The sequence below is a fragment of the Anolis carolinensis genome, chromosome 2 (assembly GCF_035594765.1).
Source record: "Anolis carolinensis isolate JA03-04 chromosome 2, rAnoCar3.1.pri, whole genome shotgun sequence".
Classification (NCBI taxonomy): Eukaryota; Metazoa; Chordata; class Lepidosauria; order Squamata; family Dactyloidae; genus Anolis; species Anolis carolinensis.
Genome location: NC_085842.1, coordinates 262,574,572 through 262,593,342, shown reverse-complemented (window position 1 = coordinate 262,593,342; position 18,771 = coordinate 262,574,572). Strand labels below are relative to the sequence as shown.

The 18,771-nt window shown below is 39.3% G+C and overlaps 1 protein-coding gene across 2 annotated transcripts in view; it reads left to right on the top strand.

Annotated features, from left to right (window-relative positions):
- Positions 1 to 874: 874 nt before the first annotated feature.
- Positions 875 to 18,771, top strand: part of snx2 (sorting nexin 2) — a 28,186-nt gene continuing 10,289 nt past the window's right edge. Inside the window, exons 1-7 of one of the 2 annotated variants that reach the window (XM_008114060.3) lie at positions 875 to 1,071; positions 6,897 to 7,014; positions 9,148 to 9,311; positions 9,964 to 10,030; positions 10,175 to 10,218; positions 10,312 to 10,453; positions 15,080 to 15,158. In XM_008114060.3, the coding sequence (XP_008112267.1) occupies positions 964 to 1,071; positions 6,897 to 7,014; positions 9,148 to 9,311; positions 9,964 to 10,030; positions 10,175 to 10,218; positions 10,312 to 10,453; positions 15,080 to 15,158 (722 nt within the window). In that variant the 5' untranslated portion in view covers positions 875 to 963. The remainder of the gene's footprint in view (positions 1,072 to 6,896; positions 7,015 to 9,147; positions 9,312 to 9,963; positions 10,031 to 10,174; positions 10,219 to 10,311; positions 10,454 to 15,079; positions 15,159 to 18,771) is intronic. The other variant, XM_003222977.4, reaches the window with a different exon arrangement.

Sequence of the window (18,771 nt, the reverse complement as noted above, 5' to 3'; positions counted from 1 at the left end):
ATTATTCAATGGTTTAATGTCCTTCCTGGACCCTTAAGAAGAGGCAGGTATCAAATTAAATTTACTACAGTATGTTGCTGTGAGTTTTCCGGGCTGTATGGCCATGTTCCAGAAGCATTCTCTCCTGATGTTTCACCCAATCTATGGCAGGCATACTCAGAGGTTGTGAGGTCTGTTGGAAACTAGGCAAGTTGGGTTTATATATCTGTGGAAACTCCAGGGTGAGAGAAAGAACTCTTCTCTGCGTGAGGCAAGTGTGAATGTTGCAATTGACCACCTTGATGAGCACTGAAATAGCCTTGCGGCTTCGAAGCTTGGCTGCTTCTTCCATGGGGGAATCCTTTGTTGGGAGGTGTTAGCTGGCCCTGATTGTTACATGTCTGGAATTCCTGTTTTCTGAGTGTTGTTCTTTATTCAATGCTAATGAAGCTGGCCAATTGCAACATTCACACTTGCCTCAGACAAGAGTTCTTTCTCCCACCCTGAACATTCCATAGATATATAAACCCCACTGGCCTAGTTTCCCACAGACCTCACAACCTCTGTGGATGCCTGCCATAGATGTGGGCGAAACGCCAGAAGAGAATGCTTCTGGAACATGGCCACACACAACCTGGAAAACGCATAGCAGCCTAAAATGTAATATTATTGTTAAAAATAATACAAAAATGAAATCTATAAGAAGTGGAGAAGAGAGGAGTGCTCTTTATTTGACTTCTAGCTCTTTTTTGGTCCATCCCTCTGACTCCGCCCACCTGTCAATCATACCTCTCTGACTCCGCCCACTTCGGCCTCGTGGAGAGAGGCTGGCGAGCGGGGGGGCGTGGCCTTGCTGCTGCTTCGGCCTGTGTCCGTCACGTGAGAGGGAGAAAGGGGGCGGGCCCCGCGCGCGGTCACCTGACTGTCGGCAGCTGCCGGAAATCTCGCGCCTCCGAGAGAAAGAGGGAGGGGGCCGGGGAAAAGATGGCGGCGGAAAGGGAGCCCCCTCCTCTCGGCGACGGCAGGCAGACCGACTTCGAGGAGCTGGAAGACGGCGAGGACCTGTTTACCAGCACCGTCTCCACCCTGGAGGTAGGCGACGAGGGAGAGGAGGAGGAGAAGGGGAAGCAGCTTTCCTCTTCTCTCTCGCCTGTCAGCGGCCCCTCCATCCTTTGGCCCTTCAGGCTGGCATTGCTGTCACCGCCTCAGCTGGTGGCCTGGGCCTCTCCCTTTCCTGTCATGTCTGCTCACTTCTTCCCCTTAAGGGTGCATTTACACCAGACCTAGGCAAACTTTGGCCCTGCAGGAGTTTTGGACTTCAACTCCCACCATTCCTAACAGCCTCAGGCCCTTTCCTTTTCCCCCTCAGCCGCTTAAGCGGCTGAGGGGGAAAAGGAAGGGGCCTGAGGCTGTTAGGAATGGTGGGAGTTGAAGTCCAAAACACCTGCAGGGCCGAAGTTTGCCCAGGCCTGATCAACACTGGAATGAAGACTGTTTGACACCCTTTAACTATCTAATGCTATGGACTCCTGGGAGTTGTAGTTTTACAAGGTCCTTAGCCATCACTGCCAAAGAGTGCTGGTGCCCTACCAAACTACAACTCCCATGATTCCATAACCTTGAGCCATGGCAGTTCATTCTACATTGTGAAAAGAATAATAGAATTGGAAGAGACCTCGTGGGCCATCCAGTACAACCCCCTGCCAAGAAGCAGAAAAATCGCATTCAAAGCACCCCCAAGAGATGGCCATCCTCTGCTTAAAAGCCTCCAAAAAAGGAGACCCCATCACTCCGGGCCAGAGAGTTCCACTGCCGAACCGGGAAGTTTGTCCTAATGTTCAGGTGGAATCTCCTTTCCTGTAGTTTGATGCCATTGTTCCACGTCCTAGTCTCCATGGCAGCAGAAAACAAGCTTGCTCCCTTCTCCACGTGACTATCCATCACATATTTATACATGGCCATCATGTCTCTTCTCAGCCTTCTCTTCTGCAGGCTAAACATGCCCAGCTCTTTAAGTCGCTCCTCATAGAACTTGTTCTCCAAACCCTTGATCATTTTAGTCGCCCTCCTCTGGACACATTCCAACTTGTCAACATCTCCCTTAAATTGCGGTGCCCAGAATTGGACACAGTATTCCAGGTGCGGTCTGACTAAGCCAGATACCAGTGGTTCTCAACCTGGCATCCCCTGATGTTTTTGGTCTACAACTCCCAGAAATCCCAACCAGTTTACCAGCTGTTAGTATTTCTGGGAATTGAGGGCCAAAAACATCTGGGGACCCCAGGTTGAGAAACACTGATCCAGACACCATATTCCTATTTATGCAGGCCAAAATTCCATTGGCTTTTTTTTTGTTGCTGCTGCATCACATTGTTGGCTCATGTTTAACTTGTTGTCCACGGGAACTCCAAGATCTTTTTCACACATACTGTGTGAAACCATTTAAGCAGCTGAGGCAGAAAAGGAAAGGGCTTGAGGCCAGGAATTGTGGGAGTTGAAGTCCAAAACACCTGGAGGGCCAAAGTTTGCCCATGCCTGCCTTATACACATAGCCGGAAGAAGGTTTTGCACAATATTTGCAATACTTTCGTGCATTGAGACAGAGGTTGTGTATATTGAACTGTCAGAAAACAAAGGCGTAGCTATCTTAGCCACCCATGTGGAGTATATTTAATAACATTGTGCATGATCCAAAGGGTGAGTCTTCAGTGTAAGTAAAACTATTCAGGACCCATGGCAGTTCAAGTGCTGTCAAAATGCATTAATTCTACAGTGTACTATTTACTATTTACCCAAAGTTTGTGTACATTGAACTATCATCAAACAAAGCTCTTGCTATCTCAACCACCCACATGGATAATTTCACAGTGTTTCAGAATTCTAGATAAGTGGTGCTCAACCTGTAGTTCCTCTTTTCATGCTGGGTGAAGAAATCGTCACACGTCATTTTCTTTACAAAGCCAAGTCTTTTGTTTCTCAATAGGGTAAGAGGTTCCTTGGTTAAAATTACAATTTGTGGCCATCAAAGCATCAAATTCCACGTATACTTTTTCTCCACTCAAAAGAGTTTTTATTTTGCAGAATCCTCATTTAGAAATACCTTTCAAGCATTGGAAAGTATCTGACAACTTTACACGGAGGCTGGCTGTGTTTCAATAAGATTGTGCAGGATTTTTTTTTTGCAAAATTAGGTTGGTAGAGGATAGAATACTTTTTTGTAGGCAGATAGGGTAAAGTTAATCTGTGGCCTTGTTTTATTTGTTCATTTCACTTGTGTTCAAACCATTTCTGAAACTGTAGCTTGTATGCTTCTCTGCCCTTCTGAAAAGACTAGTATCATATTTAATACTAGCTCATGATTCTGTATGCAGTGTTTCTTGAAAGGTGATACTTACAGCAGTTGAAAACTTGTAAGTCTTGATGGAGACACTTTAGGCTTTTAATATATACAAAACACTCACAAACAATATGCTGACTGTGATTTGTCAGCAGATTAAGTTATGACCTTCCTGTTCTTGTTGATTGTCTTGGCCCTTTTTTAGTGGTTGATATGTAAAAAAAAAAACATTTTACATAGCACCATTTGTCATAAAAATGAAGCATTGCTGTGTTCTTGCAGGATGCTTCCTGGTCCTGAACTTTATGGGGACCAGGGTGTTCAACTTATTTCCAGGTTATCAGCCAGTGTTGAGAGAGTTAGGAAAGTTGATTGTAAAGGAAATTGTTTTCAAGAGAAGTTCTGTTTAGTTGAACTGATTTCTTCTGCCCCTCTCAATTGTTCAAAGCTTCCAACAACTTAGTATAAACATGATACAAGCAAACATTAACACATACGGCAGCTAAATTTCAATCAATTGGAGTTCACATTAAATTAATTATGCAGGCTCTCATCTTTCCTCTTGTACAGAATTTTACCTTTCAGATATGCTATAAAGATATGGTAATTTAATTAGCTCATAATCGTACATCTAGGAACTGAGTAAAATAGCAGAAACTAATGTGGATTCCTGCAGTAGAATGAAATCAATACAGGTTCTGTGCTTATAGAAGGCTTTGACTGGGCGGGGGGCAGGGGTATTAAGGCAAAAGTGCCACTGATGTGAAGGAGATTTGACATCTGGCATTATTTGGCTTTTCTAACTAAATTGTATCTTAAATTATTTCCGATAATTAAATTATTGGGAGTACATCAGAAAGGAACTTAGCTGGTCAAATGTTGTTTCCTAGGTAGTGCAGTGACTTTGAGACTAGGGATCCTTCCAGACAGGCTCTATGTCCCAGGATCTGATCCCAGGTTTTCTGCTCTAAACTGGATTATATGAGTCCATACTGCCAGACAATCTGGGATAAACAGAAAACCTGGGATCAGATCCTAGGATGTAGGGCCTGTCTGGAAGGACTCTCAGTTTCTCAGGTTCAGTTATTGCCAGCATCTCTTTCGCACATATTTAGGCACTGAAAGGTCATGGGTTACAATAAACACTATTGTGTAGTGGTTTGAAATGGGATGCCCCTTTCACTGTCCTTTGGTGAAGGAGCACAACAAAATCAGAAGTGAAATGTTTGAATAACTACAAAATTGTATATATTTTGCTTTTTTTAAAAATTGACATCTTGCTCAAACTGACCATACTTCTGGTGTTTGTGTAAAGCATTTATCAGAAGTGGCTTTGTTCTGTACTGGTCACGTGTTTATATTTAAAAGACATGGATTGTGAAGTCACATGGGAAAATAGAGTTCTCCCTTTCATAGGCGAGAGCACTCTGGAATTGTACTGAGAGTGCTCTGTTGAATGATTTTTTTCCTGACTGGCTTCCACAGTAAACCAAGCGCAGCACTGCATACTCCAGTGACTAAGCAACATATAAACTTTTCCTACCAAGAAAGCTATTACAGACCAGTTTATCCTGGTGGTGTGAGTCCTTCAGGTGTCATGTGGGTTGGCGCCTAGATGGTTGCCCAACTGCTTATAGTATAGGAAGGCTTCTTTTGTGACCAGTGGCAACTACCCCAGGGAAATTGCCTAATATATTCCTAACATCTTTTAATTTATATCATCATTTAACTTGGTGGCATAAGTACAGTAAAGAACGCTCCTTAGACTCACACACATTCTACCCTGTCTTATATATGGATTGCCATCTGCAACTGGCTAGGGTTATTACCTGGAATTTTTGAATGTGGGCAATGAGGACTCTCTTTATCTTCCTAAGATTACAAAAATGCCCTCTAAATACTAGATTAAGGAGCATTCTGCTTCACCCTGTAGAAAAAGTTTGATGCATTGAGTCTGTGTTACCTGTTTAGAGCATTGAATTTTTTGAAGTCTGGCACATATAATAGTGTTCCAGTGAAAACAGCTGACAGTATATTCAGGATGCACAAGCTCATTCTAAAAGAATTTGTTTCCTCAAAACAGCTTAGGATTGCTGTTTCACATGGCTTTAAATCAGTGGGATTTGATATTGTTAAACCTATCCTATATGCATTTTTGTCTTATCTAGCCTGTTTCCTCTCCACTCTACTGGTAGCTCACCACATCATGGAACTGAAGGAAAGAAGGAGCTTTAATAGGCCTGCTATTTTGTATTTGTTGTGTATATGATGACGATTACCTACTCTGATATAGCATGTGTGTGTGGAAGAGGGGGAAATAGACTGAAAATGGGTGATAAGAAAGTGTGAACTCCATGCTCAGAGGCTGCTTGCCACTTACTAGGTGGTATTTTGTGCCGTTCATTTTGTGGGCTGCATTGATGTATCTCACTGATCACTGTTGAAAATGGGATGATGGTCTCGGTAAGTGGTTCCCAACCTTTGGGCCTTCAGGTGTTTTGCACTTCAGCTCCCATGGTTTCTAACACCTGGTAAACTGGCTGGGATTTCTGGGAGTTCAAAACATCTGCAGGCCCAAAGGTTGGGAACTACCGGTCTAGATAGACTGTCAGAGTTGTTTGACAGTGGAATATGCTGCCTCAGGGTGTCTCCTTTTCTGGAGGTTGTTAAGCAGGCTATCTATTGGAATTGTGTGACTGTGTGTTCCTGCATGGCAGGGAGTTGGACTGGATGGCCTTTGTGGTATCTTTCAATTCTAGGATTCTATGACCTCTGGACTGATCTTGCAGGGCTTTTCTTATGATCATAAGATACATTTATCCCAAACTGTGCAACTGAACACTTAAAAAAACACACATAGGTACCTGTCCTTAAGACATACTGGCTGCATTGATATCAAATTAGCTGCCATAGAAAAACAATGATGAGAACCTAAGCAGAGTTCAATTACTGGCAATCCAGTCCTTTTTTTTTATTTTTTACTTCTTGGTATTGTTAGGATTTTTACCTTTCTGAAGTATAGCAGCAACGTGGACATAAATTTTGTAGCAGTCACTTTAGAAAGTTTTTGAAGTTGATAAATGCTTAATAATTTGCTAAAAAAATAAATAGGGCAGTTGTGTAGAGAGATTTCTTTGTGTTAAACAGCATTTACTCCAAGTAAGGCACTTATGATTTTAGCTTTAAAAACATGCTTAATTCTAAAATCAGAGCATTTTGCCACTCAAAAATCAAAAGAGGGGGGCAGTAAGCTCAAAAATAAAAAGGACATTTCTGTAAATGGGTACTAGATTACACTATAGTTTATATTTTAGTAGGAAAACAAATTAAGAATATATTGGAATATCCTGCAGAAAAACAATTGCTAAGATATTTTTCCCTGCCCCCCCCCCTTTTTCTGGGTTAATGATTAATGTTTCCGCCAGTATGTTCTTACCTAAAAATCTAGGAAATGGAAATTGCTGACAGTGCTGCTTCTAATGCTGTTTTTCTTGTTTTGTGCTTGTGAATGATAATATTATGAAATACAGTGACTTGAATTGCTGATACATTACTTGTCAACTGTTACATCTTTCAACAGTCGAGCCCATCATCTCCAGAACCAGCCAGTCTTCCTGCTGAAGACATCAGTACAAATTCTAATGGTCCTAAGCCTGCTGAAATCATACTAGATGATGACAGGGAAGACCTTTTCGCAGGTAACTTTTCGTTCTCCCCCTTCTCACACTTTCTTTTGAAAATAGAGCATTCAGATTGCTTCTGTTGAAACTTTCATTGTTACAATGTACATTTCACGAGAACTGAGAGTTCAAGGAGATAAGTAATTGACTGAACTATTTAAAATGGCTTTAGAGACACAGGCTTATATTTCTATCAACACTTAAAATAAAATCAATCTCAAGACCTAATAGCATTATGGACAACTATTCAATGTCTGTCTGTCTCTCATGAATGTTAATTGTGAAATCCTATGTAGGCCTTGCTCAGACTTAACTACAAATTATGGTTTGTTGCCAACACAAATGCTCCTGATTAAGTATTGTGCAGATGTGCACAATTTTTTCCTGTACTTTCTCTGTAGAGATTGAAGACTGTTTTCACTCTTTAATTCACCAGTTTCCTATAACATCCCAAAGTGCAAATAAATGGGCTTCCACTTACACAGCTTCTGGAAACAACTTCCTAGCACTCATATATACCCATGCTAAAACCACTGTAGTAGTTTAGTTTAGCTACTATTTTATATTTGATAGGAACTATATTTTCTATATTGATTATACTGATGAGTTAGTGGGACATACATTTTGTTCTTGTGTAAACAACCCAACTTTTGCTTCATGATTTGTAGGCTGGGCAAAGTGGGCCTGTGAAGTCATGCCATATGTTTTTTCCTCATTCCCCACACACCAATTTCTTTTGTCAATTTGGAAGAACAGGTCCAGGAAACAAAAGATATGTAAAGCTATTCCAGTAATAGTGATTTTTTTTTTCTAAACTGCTGAGAGTGCAAGCTTTCAGGAATCAACATTTTTCAATTGTGTGTGTGTCATTTCCTTGTTCTCTGTATTCCGTATTTTTGGGCCTTCTCTAGAATTGTCATGAAACATAAAACTGAGTTAATTTGAGGGAAAGTGTAGCCCACTGGTAGAGGATGTGCCTTTGCAGTTCCTAGCATCTGAGAGTATGCTTTGTCTGAAGCCCAAGTGAGTAGGCTTGTGCAATCTGGGTAAACCGTGACCCATTTTAGTGTCCTGGGTTTCAGTGGGGCCCCAGCCATGCATGCACTCTTTCCAAGGCATTTAAAGTTCTTAAAGCTGTTTGCCACTCTAGAAAAGGAGAGGAGAGGTGCAGCAGGTAGGCATGCAGGCATGCATGCATGCATGCATGCTTGCTTGCTTGCTCGCTCTCCAGGGTGCCACACTCTTTCCAAGGCATTTTAAGGAGGCTTCCCACTTCCAGGTAAGGAAGAGCAATGACCTCCTGGAGCTGTCCTCTCTGGGCCACCTTTAAAAAAGCCTCTTTTTTCTTGCCACGCTTCAATCTCCTTTCTACCTTAGAGCTGTTTCTACTTTCTAGTAGAGAAGAGGGAACTAGGTGGTAGTAGTTTTCAGAGAATGAGAGTTTTCTTTTTGTTGGCAGGGTTTAATAAAAAAGATTAAACTGTGATGTCGAATAGAGGGGGAGGAACCAAGATTGGCTCCTGCTTGCTTTTGTTGCGAGCGGGTTTTCATACTGGGAGGGCCCTACCCATTAAATGCTCTTGAAGATACTGAAGGAGAACAGATCTGCAAACAAGTTTACTAGAGAGTCATTTCCAAACATTGTGGTCTGCACTGAGCTAGATAGACCTTACTCAGTATGAGAGTTATCTATGTATTCATATGTTTGACTTAATAATGGCAGCAATTATAACTTTTTTCATAAAACAGGAATATATTGAAATTTAATAATAATCAAACAATGAGTAATGTGTTGAATTGTAACGACAAATGAATTAAAATGTGTGTTTGATACAGTTTGCTTGATGTTGGTGTTACCAAATTATACTTGTAACAGTCAACTTTTTGAAAACTTTCCTAAACTTTTCTTAAAATTTCTGATAATAATACAAATAATGATTCCATTAGACTTCCCAAATGGTTTCTTCTTAATTTTAGATTCTGCACGATAGTATGATGAGGATAGCTATTCTAAAGCAAAATGAAAGATGTGTAGAAAGGAGAAAAAAGAAAAAGAAATTCAACAGAAAGAATTCTGAATGTCTCTGTCTATAGAGTCAATTATCTGGACAATGTTTTTGTGATATTTATAAATCCTTTTTTCCCCCCCAGAGGCCACAGAAGAGGTTTCTTTGGACAGTCCAGAAAGGGAACCAATACTTTCATCAGACTCTACTCCGGCTGTCACTCCTGTTACACCGACTACACTAATAGCACCCAGAATGGAGACAAAAATTGTAGTGGCCCCTGTGGATTTTGATAGATCCAGAGAAGAGGTATTGAATAAAGAGACAGCTGTAATAAGCTATGACATATTTGCAACTAAGCTTTAAGATGCCAACACACAGTTAAGCAAATAATACATCTTCCAGTGAGCAGAACTTCAACAATCGTCAAAGCAATTATTCTGATTAGCCCCTGGACATACTCTTACTTCCTTTAAGTGGACATATCTTGAGTTAATAAAGGTCTGCTCACATTTATACATATAATGGTGGCATTGAGACTTAGATGTGTTTGAAGCTGCAGCAGTTACATAATTCTAAGTTGCTTCTGTTTTTTTTCTTTTGTACTTTTTAATATTCTAAAAGTTTGTAGCTCTCATAACTGTAATTTTTAAATTTTCATATGAAAACTCATTATTGTAGGTGAGCAATAACTGGGTGCACTCCATGTCCTGATCCCAATAGTCTATTACAATGGCTGATGATTTTTAAAATAAAATAAATGGCATACATTATATTTTTAGTCTCTGATAATTTACTGGTGTTCTAATTATGGCTAGGTTGTTGGCTAGCACTGGAACTAGATTACTGGTATAACCACAACATTGTGTAGGATTTCAGAGTTTAGGACTAGACATCACTTTAATCTAGTCAAATATTTTAAATAATATTTCATAATTTTAATGTCCCATGTTTTTTCTAGATTGAAGAAGAAGCAAATGGGGACCTGTTTGATATTGATATTAACGTGTCAGATCCAGAGAAAGTTGGTAAGCTTGAAAATGTTACACCAATGAACCTATGTGTTGTGAATCTTCTCTTTATATAAATAACTTAATATTTGGCTAAATCCACGAAGAGTATGTGCCCCAAGATTTCTAAAAGGTGACTTTTATGTCTATATGTTCCTATAGGTGATGGCATGAATGCTTACATGGCTTATAGAGTAACAACAAAGGTAATTTTGTAATTACAGAACACTGCAGAATTCTGCCATTTATGCACTGTATACATTTTGAAAATCTTAAATTGCCTCTTTGTGTATTTTTAGACATCTTTGTCTATGTTTCACCAAAACGAATTCTCTGTAAAAAGAAGATTCAGTGACTTTCTAGGCTTACACAGCAAATTAGCATCCAAATATCTGCATATTGGATACATTGTGCCTCCAGCTCCAGAAAAAAGTATTGTAGGTAAGTGCACTGTTTGGCAAATTACATTTATCTTAAAATGTGAAAATGTTATTCTTACTTAAAGTCTGTTTAAAAACAGTTTTTATTCAAATTGTTAAGTGTGCCACTACAGAGTCAGGGAGTAGGAAAACAAAATGGGAAATATTTAAACTGAAGTTTTTCATTTAAGCCATATTTTCTATTATCTGTTTAGAGATATCGTATTGAGTACCAGATTTGAATTTCTGACATTAGTTATAGCTTTCATTTATTACCATTGAACATTACATTTTGATTTTTTATTTGTTCTTACTGAACACATACTCATTTTGTATAGGTATAAGGCTAATGTTCATGTTGGTGCATAAATCAAGTGAATTAATAGTATAATTCCTTGTAGTAGTGAAATTGGTGCTCTGATGCTGACAGACTGGGCCAAAAGATGCTAATGAAAAACAGGCAATAGGTATGAACAAGTTGAGGCAATCCCAGATGTATAAATACAGTGTTTAAAAAATTTAAGAAATAAAAATAAATAAGGCAGTTCAGCCTCAGACAGAATAAGTGTGGCCAGTGCTTGCCTAGAGTGTAAAGTGTTAATTAGAAAAGAGAAATGAGATTGAACTGGCTTGTTTGAGGCTTGTGGTTTATATTAGAGAAGGGAATAAGATGTCGTAAACAAGAGCACTCCTATTAGCGGCAAGGAAATTTGTTTACAGGTTTTACTTATTGCCTATGAAGTAGAAACCTCTGTTTTTCCTCTAACAGTATAAGTGTCCCTGAACTTTCCCCAGACTTAACATAATATTCAGAATATTGACATTTGGTCAAGTATCTTTTTTGCTTAGCAGAACTTAAATCTGGGATACGAATTTAAGATGTGTCCCAAAGATGCTTGTAAGACAAGCTTTATAAAATAGGACTTTATATGTTTCTTAATAGTATATCAGTTCAACCCTTTCTAGAACTTCTAATGTTGGCAGCAGAAACCACAATATAATAATGTCCTGAGGTCCCAAATGAAGGAATGTAAGTGATCATTACTCAGATTACATGTAACCTGTTCTCCTTGTAGTTAAATTGAGAATAACTGTTAATCCAATGCAGAAAAGCAAGTATCACTACTTGGGGCAAACTCAATTCTGTTTACATAATGTGTTGGAGAAGGTGAAAAAACTTATACCAGCACAAAACGCAATTGCAGGCAGTCTCCAAGTTATGAACAAGATAGGTTCTGTAGGTTTATTCTTAAACTCCAGGGATTCTTGGACGAGACATTATCTAGATCCATCACAGTCTGATTTTAGGCCTGGCCACCATATGGAGACGGCTTTTGTCACCTTGGTGGATGACCTCCACAGGGAGCTAGACAGGGAGTGTGTCCCTGTTCTTCTGGACATCTCAGCGGCTTTTGCTTTAGCACAAGCTAAAACTTGTGCGCCAGCTGCAATCATACCTCGAGAAGTCGGAAATGGCCACGGTGGTCCATGCCTTGGTTACATCCAGATTGGATTACTGCAATGCTCTCTATATGGGGCTGCCCTTGAAGAAAGCCTGAAAACTTCAGCTGGTTCAAAGATCAGCAGCCAGGCTTCTAACGATCTAACTACAGGGAGCATACAAAGCCCCTACTAAAGCAACTCCACTGGCTGCCGATAAACTGCCAGTCCCAATTCAAGATGCAGGTGATGACCTATAAAGCCCTATACGGCTCAGTCTCAACCCATCTTCGTGATTGCATCTCCCTTTATGAACCAGCACAGGCTCTGAGATCTGCCAGGGAGGTCCTCCTCTCGCTCCCGCCACTGTCACAAGCACGGCTGGTGGGGACGAGGGAGAGGGCCTTCTTGCTGGTGGCTCCCCGACTCTGGAATGCCCTTCCCAGACAGATCAGACAGGCCCTTACACTATCCTCTTTCTGCAAGGATCTGAAAAATTAGTGGTTCCTGCAGATTTTTGAGCAGGATTAATCCTAGCCCCCCACCCTGGTTGTTAAGTAAGACCACGCTCAGCACTTTACCCACTTCCTGGCCCTATGATATTCTGTTGCACTTGTCTTGCCTAGCACTTTATAGTTGGCCTTGCCCAATCTGAAGCCCTGGTCATTATACCTGGCCCCGCTGATGGAGCATTTTGTAACTGTTTTTTTTTAAAAAAAAAAATTTGTGGTTGTTTTGAATGGTATGTTATTTCACGTTTATTATTCTTTATTGTGTTTAATTTGTTGTATGGTTTCTTGTGCTATGTTGGAAACCGCCCTCAAGGAGATAGGGTGGTATATAAAGTTTATTATTATTATTATTATTATTATTTGTATGTCAAAACAGGTACATTTTTCAAGTGTAACTCCAGCCACATGCACGCACATGCGCGCGCGCGCACACACACACACACACATAAGCTTTGGATATCATAGGGAAAGGTTAACACTCCTTTCCTTATGCTGTCCTGTGGTTTTTGTCTGTGCCCCTATTCAGAAGATTTAACCTCACTTTCTGTCCCTGTGATAATTGGATTGTGAAAAATGTGGCTTGTTGTGGAAACAAGGCTTGGCGAGAGAGCTTCAGTTGAGACACCTTTTCCCCGTGATTACTCTTTTCAGGAGTGGATTTCCCTTCCTAGGGGTAGATTTCTCTCACTTCTTGTTGTCTCACCCCCGTTCTTAACTATGAGTTGTTTGTAAGTCGGATCTTTGTAACTCAGCGACTGCCTGTACTTTGCTTGTCATTCTGTTGCTTGATCCACCTTCATATTTGTTCTTGGTTGCTCTTTTTTTTAAAAAAATTTTTTATTGGGTATTACATTGGTAAAGTAGTTAAAAACCACCTTGGTGGATGGGGGGGAAGAGAAAGATTTGCAAAAAGTAGAAAAAGAAAGTAAAGGAGAAAAAAAAGAAGAAAAAGGGGGGGGTGGGGAATCTTTTTTTCTTGACTTCCCTTCTTCTCTATAATGGTGTCTTATCAATTGATGTTTTCATCTGTTGTTTTCAGTCTTTACTGCTTTTGTCTTCAATAATTGACTTGTCTTGGTCTGTTAATGGGCGTTATATCAGTACTTTAATTTTTTCGTTTTTCATCCAATCTTTTACCGGTGTCTAGTCTGTCATCGTCTTTGGTTTGTTCTGTCTTCTTGATAGTAGAAAAGTTAATTGGTCCATATTCATTATATCCCATATTTTCTTTATCCATTTCTCCTTATTTTGTATTGCTTTTTCTTTCCATAGTCTGGCAAGCATTATTTTGGCTGCTGTTGTTAAATATGTGAATATTTTATCTTCGATCTTCCCCCATTGCATGTTAGTCATCCCCAATAGGAAGTATTCTGGGACTAAAGGAATTTGTATTTTTAGTATCTTCTGACATTTGTTATATATATCTCTGCAGTAGGGTTTTATTTTTTTACAGGACCACCACATATGTAGATAGGTACCGTCGCCTTTCCCACACTTCCAGCATTTGATATTCTTGTCTTTGGCAAATTTCGTTATTTTCTTCGGTGTCATATGCCATTGGTAAAACATCTTTAACCAATTTCCTTTTAGGTCATAGGCATATGAATAATTTAACTTTTTTTCCAAATTATTTCCCATTCGTCTAGTGTAATGTTCTTCCTATATCCCTCGCCCATTTTATCATACATTGTTTAATCGATTCCTCTTCAGTGCTCCACCCTAATAGGATTTTGTATTTACTTGCAATGGTCTTCTTTTGTTTAGGGAGCAGTTCATCCCATAGTGTTATTTTATCTTCGAATCTGTATGCCCTATCTTTGTTATAATATTCTTTTAGCTGGTAATATTGGAGCCAAGTCATGTTTTCATATTTCTTTATTTAATTCCTCTAATGTTTTCATCCTTAATTATTTTCCTTCTCTCTTCAATATTTCCCTGTACATGGGCCATTTATTCCAACCAAGCTCTCTCCTTTGGTGTGCCTCCAGAGGAGAGACCCAGAGGGGGGTTTGCCATAAAGTCTTTGTTTGTATTTATCCCATATTTTTAGTAATGCTGACCGAATGAAGTGCTTGCCGATTTTTTTTTCCCACTGTTTTCCTATTGTACCAAAGGTATGCGTGCCTTTTACAACAGAACAAACCTTCCTTTGGGTCCTTTGGAAACAATTTTTCCAAAATGCAAGTTGATTTCTGCTAGTTTCTTAGCTGAACTGCAGCCTGCTGTTATTCTTTATCCAGCTGTACATTAGCACTGCTGTTGTTCTACAGGGTCTCTGATTACCATGCAAAACTATAACATTTTTACTGAAATCTGAGTGAAAGAAGCTGGAATAAAATGTCCACCTTACAGTTTGCTTTAAACTATCATGTAAACGTGAAAGTTAATTATTAAGTTTCTTAATTCTAGCTGTCTTTGTGTATTCTTTTTTCAAACTCTGAAGTTTATACAACAAAATGTAAGAGCCTGCATGCCTCCTTAGTCTTTCCAATTATGGTTTCATGGTTGAAAATTCACACAATATAGAAGCGTGATAAATGTCAGACTTGTTACTATTTACTGGAGGGTGAAGTGCGAAGCAAATTAAAAATGTCTTTCTAAAACTTTAGTATTAGGGCATACGTTTTGCATGTTGCAAAGCCCAGTTCATTAAGTTTATCAAATTGTAAAATCTATACAATATCTTTTTTCCAAAGGCATGACCAAGGTGAAAGTAGGCAAGGAAGATTCTTCATCTACAGAATTTGTAGAGAAAAGAAGAGCAGCATTAGAAAGGTAGTAATGTATCCCTATGACTATTCAAGTAACTTGTACACATATTCGATTCTGTATAATCTTGAATTTGGGAATATCTGCCTTCCAGTGGTCACATTTGGATAACCTCACAAAAATGTCACAAAAAGCTGCTGGCATTGATCTGTCATAGGTCCTTGTCCATAGACAACTGTTTAGGAGAAAAAGTATTTTGTCCATATATCAAATAATGTGCATTATATGTAACATTAAGCATGCCATCTTCTTCTCTGAAAATCTACCATTGGAATAATATGTTTGTACATTTTTAACTGTGTTGCTCTTTAAGTGTGAGCTACTTTGAGTCTCATTCCTGAGACAAAAGCAGGGTTATCATTGCCATCATTATCCTGCCTTTCTTCCCAAATTGGGACTCAAGACTCGAGAAATGTTTGATCAACCATTTCTGAAAAGATGTTCTACACTATTTGGAATTGAAGCTGCTCTAAACTGAGGCAGAGCAGCTTCTAAGAAAGCTGTTACAATTAAACAGACTACTGAATATATAAATAGTATTTGAAATATTTTAGCTTATCTAGTGGATAGTTCTGGCTATTTCTTCTGAAAAGTGCTACAGTATAGGAAGGATGAGTGTTTCTAAACATGACATAAGTGCATATTTAAATATTAAAGCATTTCCACTAACTTGCTGTGTCTTGTAACTAATGCAAACAGTAAATAAAGTATATTGGGTAGTCCACCTAATGAAACTTTCTTCATCCCATGCCCCATGGTCTTATTTAACAGTACTAGCTATGGTGGGTTCACAGGCCTCCAGAACAGGTTTGATAGATAATAAATACAGGTTATAATTTTCAAGATTTTGACAAGAGTCCCATACTCAAAGTAGAGGAACACATAAAAATTAAATGTAGGTAGCCATCTATGCATCCATCATTATAAAAGTAGGCATCTAAAATGTAATTTTTGCTGGAAACACTTGAAATTATGCTATTAAAAGAAGGTGTTAAATGTTCCTAGATGTGTGTGAAATTTGAAAGCACACTGGCTTTCAAATTACTGTGAACATAAAGTGGCCCTATGAATTTCATCGTTTTCTTTGGCAAGGAACACAGCAAAAACAAACAAAACAAATTGAGTTCCACTCAGCTCATGAAATGTGATGTTGGTTTGTACTTAGGGGAAACTATATTCAGAAACTATATTCACATATATACAAAAATATGTGACCCTACGCATCTTCTCAGCAGCCTAAATTATAATTTACCTTTTATGGGTGTGATATTCTTTAGCAGTGCAATCTATATATATACATAAATGTTCTGATAGTTTTTCCCTTAACTTAAACAACAAAAGTACACAACCAAAACACACCAAATTTGGCCACAAAAGACATGATCATCCGGACTGTGTTTTTACATCAAAAAAACAAAGTAAAGTCCTAATTAGAGGGAGAGGAATAACTGTTCCTTTCCCATTGCTGCCAGTTAGAAGGCTAAGCTCCTCCCACTTTGTCTCCTAGCAACCCACTCAGCCATTTAATGGCACCCAAGGGCCTCTTCAGTCAGGCCTCTTCCACACTGCCTATAAAATACAGATTATTTGATTTGAACTGGATTATATGGCAGCGTAGACTCAAGGCCCTTCCACACAGCTATATTACCCATTTATAATCTTATATTATCTGCTTTGAACTGGATTATCTTGAGTCCACACTGCCATATAATCCACTTCAGTGTGCATTTTATACAGCTGTGTAGAAGGAGCCTCATATAATCCACTTCTAAGCAGATAATATAAGATTATAAATATAGAGTCTCACTTATCCAACATAAACACCCCGGCAGAACATTGGATAAGTGAATGTTGGATAAGTGAGACTCTACTGTAATATGAAATATTTACTGTGGTATAATAATACAGAACAATATAATCTCTAAAACCAGGACAGTAAATAAAGAGCAACACTGTGAAAGCAGGGAAATTGGGAATTCCAGAAAGGAAACAATCGGGGACAGCTAACACTTTCCAACAAAGGATTCTCCCAGGCAGGAAGCAAACAGGCTTTGAAGCTTTAAGGCCATTAAATGCTAATCAAGGTGGCTAATTGCAGCATTCATACCTGCCACATTGAGACTATTAATTGCTATTCAACCTGGCCAACCAAGGATTCCGCAAGGTAGAAAGCGGCCAGGCTTGCAAGCAGCAAGGCTATTCAGTGCTATTCAACCTGGCCAACCAAGATTTCCCCTAGATAAAAAACCCCAAGCTCTGAAGCCACGAAGCTACTCTGTCCCATACAACCAGGCCTAGCAAGGATGCCCTATGTAGAAAGTGGCCAGGCTTTTAAGCTGCATGACTATTCAGTGCAGTTCAAGTTGGCCAAACAAGGATTCCCCTACTAAGGAAGTAGCCAGGCTTCAAAGCGGCTCTTTGATTGAGGGTGCTACTCCAGCTACTCCAGAAAATGGCCAGGCTTTGAGGGTGCAAGGCTATTCACTGCTATTCCACCTGGCCAACAAATGATTCCCATAAGCCACAGCAACGCATGGCCGGGCAAAGCTAGTAGGCATGGCCCCATGTAAGCCGCCCCGAGTCCCCGTTGGGGAGATGGTGGCGGGGTATAAATAAAGTTTATTATTATTATTATTATTATTATTATTATTATTATTAGGATATAAATTAGGGTTGTGCAAAATTGTAAATCACCTTCTGCCAAAGTTTCCCATGTCTCTTTTTACTGCTAATTTTTAAAATGATTTGTGTGTTATACTGGTTAAGATTAGTGGGATTAGTGGGCTTGGAGGTAGTGCTCTTAATCATTTATATTCTTTACAGGTTTAAAATAATTTGAAAAAAAATCGAGTGGTGTATTTTTCAATTTTTTTCTTTTCTCTCCTGTGCCTTATATTATTGTGGCAAAAATGATGGTATCTGAGGGTTGTTGTATGTATTCCAGACTGTATGGCCATGTTCCAGAAGTATTCTCTCCTGACGTTTCGCCCACATCTATGGCAGGCATCCTGCCATAGAAGTGGGTGAAACGTCAGGAGAGAATACTTCTGGAACATGGCCATACAGCCCGGAATACAAACAACAACCCTGTGATCCTGGCCATGAAAGCCTTCGACAACACAATGATGGTATCTCTTTTATAGTTTCTTTTCTCCTGTTACCCAAACTACCAACCTTGCTCTCCTCAATGTGTATGTTTGTAGGATGTCAAACAAATTTCCAGTAATTCCATATTGATATTTGAAATGTAAATTGTATGGAATACATGCTGAGTAGCCCTATCTGGAAATCAAAAATTCAGAATACAATACTCCAAAACTGTCTACATGGGTGGCTGAAAGTGTGCTAGATGTGTATTCAGGTGGCCAGTACACGCAAACTTTACTCCATACATAAATAAACCTATTGTGTATAATTTTACCCTCAGGCTCAAAGGTGTATATGAAACATAATCAAATTTCGTATTTAGACTTGGATCTCATCTCAAAGATACCTCATTATGTATATGCAATGTTCCCAGATACCCCCCCCCCCAAAAAAAATATTCTAAACACTTCGGTCCCAAGCATTTTGTATAAGTGCTACCCAGCCTGTATTTGCATTCAACAGCAAATACAGT